This window comes from Daphnia magna, unplaced genomic scaffold, assembly GCF_020631705.1.
Source record: "Daphnia magna isolate NIES unplaced genomic scaffold, ASM2063170v1.1 Dm_contigs255, whole genome shotgun sequence".
Taxonomy (NCBI): Eukaryota; Metazoa; Arthropoda; class Branchiopoda; order Diplostraca; family Daphniidae; genus Daphnia; species Daphnia magna.
In genome coordinates this window covers 90,480-96,484 of record NW_025533205.1, presented here as the reverse complement: position 1 = coordinate 96,484, position 6,005 = coordinate 90,480, and the positions used below count along the sequence as shown (strand labels likewise).

The 6,005-nt window shown below is 39.7% G+C and overlaps 3 protein-coding genes across 3 annotated transcripts; 2 read left to right on the top strand and 1 right to left on the bottom strand.

Moving 5' to 3' along the window:
• Nucleotides 1–91: 91 nt before the first annotated feature.
• Nucleotides 92–1,874, top strand: LOC123466446 (juvenile hormone esterase-like; the record flags this gene model as incomplete). Its single annotated transcript, XM_045167661.1, is given in 10 exon segments — nt 92–148; nt 240–376; nt 572–612; nt 676–684; nt 687–733; nt 735–768; nt 841–944; nt 1,037–1,193; nt 1,278–1,410; nt 1,476–1,874. Coding segments are annotated over 10 exon segments (963 nt in total), but the record flags the coding sequence as incomplete, so codon positions are not given.
• A 112-nt stretch (nt 1,875–1,986) lies between these two features.
• LOC123467983 (transmembrane protein 45B-like) lies at nt 1,987–3,240 on the bottom strand. Its single transcript, XM_045167649.1, has 5 exons — nt 3,222–3,240; nt 2,921–3,001; nt 2,703–2,842; nt 2,391–2,617; nt 1,987–2,317 (listed from the first exon to the last, which is right to left on the bottom strand). The coding sequence occupies exons 1-5, from the start codon at nt 3,238–3,240 to the stop codon at nt 2,098–2,100; spliced, it is 687 nt and encodes a 228-aa protein (XP_045023584.1). The 3' UTR covers nt 1,987–2,097.
• Nucleotides 3,241–3,471: 231 nt separating this feature from the next.
• Nucleotides 3,472–5,461, top strand: LOC123467982 (putative inactive carboxylesterase 4). Its single transcript, XM_045167648.1, has 9 exons — nt 3,472–3,694; nt 3,757–3,882; nt 3,944–4,094; nt 4,166–4,351; nt 4,404–4,600; nt 4,752–4,888; nt 4,985–5,025; nt 5,129–5,368; nt 5,445–5,461. Exons 1-9 carry the CDS (start codon nt 3,488–3,490, stop codon nt 5,459–5,461), a joined length of 1,302 nt encoding a protein of 433 aa, XP_045023583.1. The 5' UTR covers nt 3,472–3,487.
• The last annotated feature ends 544 nt before the right edge of the window (nt 5,462–6,005 follow it).

Below are 6,005 nucleotides of genomic sequence, written 5' to 3'. Positions count from 1 at the left end.
GTTGTACTTCGTTCAACTAAAACGAAAGCGGGCTTCCCTGAAAATCGCTGAAATGTCAGGATGTCCTTTAGAACCTTACCAAGATTTGCTCACCTGTGTGCAGAACGTTGACGCAAAAACTATTACCCAAGCTTATCTAGACTTTGCGGTAAGTAACAAACAAAAATGCAAATAAAGGTAGCGATGGAAGTTAAATCCCATGTACTAATTTTATTTGATCTTTTGTTTTAACCATATAGGCGGAGGAAAGATTTTACGGTGGTCTTGGATTTAGTGGTTCAAATCCTGTCATTCAGGTTGCTGGAGCTCAACGGATCATCGAGTCCGATCCCCGTGAGCTTTACAGTTCGGGAAATTTCGCAAATGTCCCTACCATGTAAGTGAACGGTAGCTATACTTCCTCTTTAGTAAGGTATTTTCGATAAATTTGAAGGTGCTGTCACACGAACTCGAAACTTTGGGAAGCGTATAGCCAACATGCACAAAAAGGCTGTTTACGTGAACGCACCGATGAATTTTCACGATAATTGTTCGTTTTTGTGACACTTACTATATTTTCTGAAACTAATAGGTTCGGAGCAAACAAACAAGAAGGCACATTAGTGTTGGGAAGTAAGGTTTCTTTTTCTTGACGAATTTCAATGGACTTAAATTGACGCTGTGTTCTTGTCACAGTATTGTACAACGATTTTTGGTACCCAATAATTTGACTGAAGACGAGGATTTTTTGGCAAAATGACTTAGTACCACTTCTGCTGAACGCATTGCGTAAGTATAAAAAAAAAACAATTTTCTTCTTGAGGGATTTAAAATGTTCAGACTGACTTACGAATCCAACAGATATTGATGATCCTACCGGAGAATTGGCCACTCAGTTAACAGAAAAATATTTGAGCACTGCAGTAATGGGCAATTTTACATCCATGATACCCGGATTAACAGATGTATAGCTAGAAAATATTTCTTATTGATACGTTTAAAGTACTCGATTGGCCAAGGCTCAAGATTCAATTCAAATATATTTAAACCCGGATAGATGTGCAGCGTGCTCTTCTTGAAAGGACCGACGTACGAGACAACACAACTCGTTTCTCAACATAATCCTGACGCGTTCTTTTACTCCTTCGAGTACGAAGGAAGAAATTCCATTTTCAGCTATTTGTTTGCTGCAAATCCACCTCCAATTCCTCACGGTAAACTGGCATACCCACTTTTCTCGATCAACAAATAGCATTTAGTAAAATGGCGAGTTGTGTGACGACTTGATTATTTTATAGGTGTCAGCCATGCCGATGAACTGATATACCTGTTTATTTACCCATTCAAGTCTGTCCCACCCGGTCTCAATAGTAGTGAGATTGAACATTCGATGAAAATGCTTCAAGTCTGGACAAATTTCGTCATATTTGGGTAAAACCTTTTCAAATACGTTGTTCTTGTATCGGTTCATTATTTCTCATTAAATCATTTTTAAGTAATCCAACTCCGGACGGTGTAGCACTTCTTGATGGAATTCCACAGTTTTTACGATACAACACCGTCGAAGAATCCTACACCGCAATTGACGATGTTTGGAGAACGGAAGCAGACTACACATTAACGTACACCGTGACGGTGGACGAACTCACTCCTCCTGGTGAAAGACGCACAGCTTCAAAGAGACAGTCTGGTCGCTTCCAACGTTCACTGCCAAAGAAAAACAATTATCTGGGCTATTGATAATCGTTTTAAATATCTAATTAAATGATAACTTTCTTACAAACACAAAACGTATAGCAAAATTATTGAAAAACGTCCCGTGTAGAATGATTTGTATTGTCCTGTTTCTTTCAAGGGTTGAAATAGTAGCCTATATAATACAGCCATCACTCTAATTCGCCGTCTGGAACGTTTCGTCGAAGGATGTAAGAATAAAGGAAGATTTTCTTTTTGGAAATAGTGGTATCTCACAACAATTTATTTAAAAAGCTTGATATTAAAAAAAACTGCACTTGAACAATTTATTGATCGCCGTTGTAAGAATCGAAAGAGTTGGACAGTGTACGAAATAGCTAGTTGTAGCTAGTTTAGCGTTAACAGATATTGATTAATCAATCATTAAACTTCGTCCTCGCTGGTCTCGTCGAAGGTCTGTCTCATAGTTGAACTATTCGAAATAATCGGTCGAGAACTTTCACCACTGTTCAAGCCATTCGCGCCAACCTTTTGATATTGAATGTCATTGCGGACGAAATCGTTTCCAGTGGATCCCCTCTTGACCATTTTGCCAACAATGAGTACGAAGAAGAACATAATCACAGCCACAATTGCACAGTGCCTTTGGTGGTATCAGATAAAAGGTATAACATCCAAGCATCAAAAGCGAGTAACTGAACAAACTGATTGATTACCAGCTGAAGATCATGGTGATTATCATCATTTGGTCGTGGTTCTCTTGGTCCCAATGAGCCATACCACCAGGGGGATACAAGATGAATCCGATCTGGTAGAACAACGTTCCTTGGAGAAACGTGAAATAGGTTCTAGCCAAAGCAACTGTGACATTTTCTCTATAGCGAGCCTCTAGTGCCACACATATCACGCAGGCTATGATGACGTAAAACAAATACATGTGGACCTAGTTATTAGAGAAGTATTTTTTTTTTAATAGCGGTGAAATTAATGCCGACAGAAGCGTTAAGTTGAACAACGAACCATATAACGTCCATGTGTGACCTGCCATGAAGATGATTTCCGAATAAGAATCCTTCGATGCCAAACGCAAGAAAAGCTGAAGCATAGTCGAGATTCGGTGGAATATCGACTTTGTAAAAGTAGAGGACATCAATGACGCCGGTAAAACCTGTCCAGCGTTAGTCGGGTATCATCTAAATTTTAATTTCAACTCTTTCTCAGTTGATGTTAGACATAATCGAGTTACCGAAGAAAAGGAACATTGAAATGTGCTGAGCGTTGCCCCAATGTGTCCAATGACCATTTTCAAATCCCGTCGCCGTTTCACCTTGAAATCAAAGAATTCTTCATTTGTCACGTTTTTTCAAAAATAATCTGATCTTTCTCCGTATAGACAAATGAGCCATTAGTCATTGTTGCCCTTGGTTACCTTTATCTCACGTTTGCATTGTCATCAATAGAGACGGTTGACAGAAATAGCTTATTATCTTTTACTTATAAGAATACTCCGCCTAGTATTACCTATTATTTGGACAATACGAAATTACAAAATTCGTGTGCTAACATTACTACGTTCTATGCAACACAAAATGGATGGATGTCGATTTGGATCGGTTTCTCTTGATAGTTTTATCGTTTTTCAAATGTCTACATCAAGTTGCACTATATACGAGAAGACGCTGAGTACTCGAACTTTTTTGGGTAAAATTTGAATAATATTGAAACTCCGCCCATTCAGTCGGAAGATAGATACCACTCAAGCTATAAAAAGTAGTTGAGATATCCGACTAAGACCTTCAGCTGTCGCAGCAAAATGAAGTCGCTTTTGTTACCCATCATCGTTATTTTCCTTTTGGCCGGCCATTATTTAGCTGAGGTTTCTTCGCAAGTCATCCTCGAAGTACCTGGTTATGGCGTTCTTAACGGGACCAACGAAAACTCGACTTACACTGAACGTCCGTTCTACGCGTTTCGCGGTGTTTTTTACGCAGAAAAACCCACGCCTGAGAATCGATTTTTGGTCAGTATAGTTACAAACGTGAGGTCATAGTACGAGAAACTAAATACCATTTTCATACTTAGCCACCGCTTCCGAAAATCCCCTACTCGATGGATGAAATCCAGCAGACTACCAATAATAATGCTGGTTGCCCTCAGCTTAATTCAACCAACGAGGATTGTCTTTCTCTGAATATCTTCACGCCACAAGTAACGACAAAAATCAAGACAACTTTAGCAATGATTTTTAACAAAATTGCATTACGTCTAGTTGCCATTTGAATCCGACAAGCTTCTTCCTGTCATGGTTTGGGTCCATGGAGGAGGTTTTTCTCTTGGCCATGCCCTCGAATATCTACCCAACAGATTTATGGAACACGACATCGTTCTAGTTCCGATTCAGTACCGCCTCGGTCCACTTGGTGATATAAAATTCTTTCTATATTCAGAGAAAAGTTGACAATTTTTATTCTTTGGAACATCCCACATTAAGGTTTCCTCTCATTCGACACGGATGATGTTCCTGGCAATGCCGGCATTTTCGACCAAATCGAAGCTTTACGTTGGGTCAACAAACACATCCAATACTTTGGAGGAGATCCCAGTCAAATCACCATCGCAGGAGAAAGTGCTGGAAGCGCTAGTATTACGCTTCTTCTGTTGGCACCACAAGCAAGAGGTAGGACTATTGAGCTTAAATCTAGTCGGTATTACCATCATTTTTGGTGCAGGACTCTTCCAACGGGCCATCGCCGAAAGCGGATCTGTTTTGGCTGAATGGGCCCTTGATGGCGACGGAAGAGGCAAAGCAGCTTCCCTTCAAATCTCTGAAATGGCAGGATGTCCAGTGGAACCTTACCAAGATTTACTCACTTGCGTGCGCAATATCGATCCCGCAGAACTGAACGAAGCATACCGAGACTACTCAGTATGTATAATCAACCAATATTTGCCGTAGATTTTGCCAAACGTTTTCACCACATAAAAAGAACACAATTGATGATTGATATTGTGGGTATATCCCACTATTTTAGCTAGTATCTTGTTTAAATTTACATATTTTTTTCTTCGTTAACAAGACGGCGGAAATGTCGAAAGGTGGCCTGGGCTTCAGCGGTTCCAATCCCATCATTCAAGTTGCTGGAGCACAACGGATTATCGAGTCCGACCCTTTTGAGTTATACAATTCCGGCAATTTTGCAACTGTTCCTACAATGTAAACACGAATACTTTGCTGTTATAATTTTCAGCATTTCTTGTGCGACGCTTGTTTGATTGTCATCACATTAATCGGATTTTTCGATGCCTACAGGTTCGGTGCAAACAAACAAGAAGGCTCAGTGGTGTTAGGACGTAAGGTTTTCTTTCGTTCAATTTACGTTAACTTTATGTTCTATATTGATAATTTTTGCTATATGTCGCGTGATAAACTTTTTGCACCATGGTTTTCCAACAGTGTTGTACACCAGTTTCTTAGTTCCCAACAATCTGACCGAAGACGAGGAGTATTTGGCAAATGATTTGGTCCCACAACTGCTGACTATACGTTGCGTTAGTATATTGAGAAACTGTTTCTTTGGTCGAACTTATTTTAATTCATATTTATTCATGATGAACGGAACAAAAGACATTGATGATCCTACTGGAGAACTGGCCGCTCAGTTGACGGAGAAATATTTGAGTACAGCAGTAATGGGTAACTTCACATCAATGACGCCCGGCCTAATAGACGTAAGCAAATTTCTTGTTTATTGTTGTTAACGTTCCACAAGGAAACCATGTGACGTGATTCGGAGTTCGTGATTCGGAATCGTACACCACCATTGACGACGTTTGGCGATCGGAGACAGACTACACACTAACTTACACCGTAACGGTCGATGAATTGAACCCTCCCGTCAACAAGCGCAGAGCTTCCAACAAACAATCTGAGCGTTCCAAATATGTATCATCCAGCAAAACCAATGATCTTGCATATTGAAAATAGTAATTGTGTTGTTGCTTCAAAGTGGTTCACTATATAAGGTTACAAGCACAGTTTGTTTAAGAGCGATTTGCCAAAGCATATACATGATCAATAACTAATTTGGGTTAAATATCAATTGGATTTTATGAAACAGCAGTAGCCTACATTGGTTTAAAACTTTCTTCCATATTTCCAAGGGGAAAGGTATGCTAAAGAGTACCTTTAGCTTCGATAAACTTAATCAACTATCAGAGGAGTGGATTTTCCCGCACTTATCTTGTATGATTTTACACGTCAAACAACAGAAAGTCTGCATAACAAAGTAGTGTCAATGCATACGAATAGCTTTTGTAACGCAAGGGGTGCA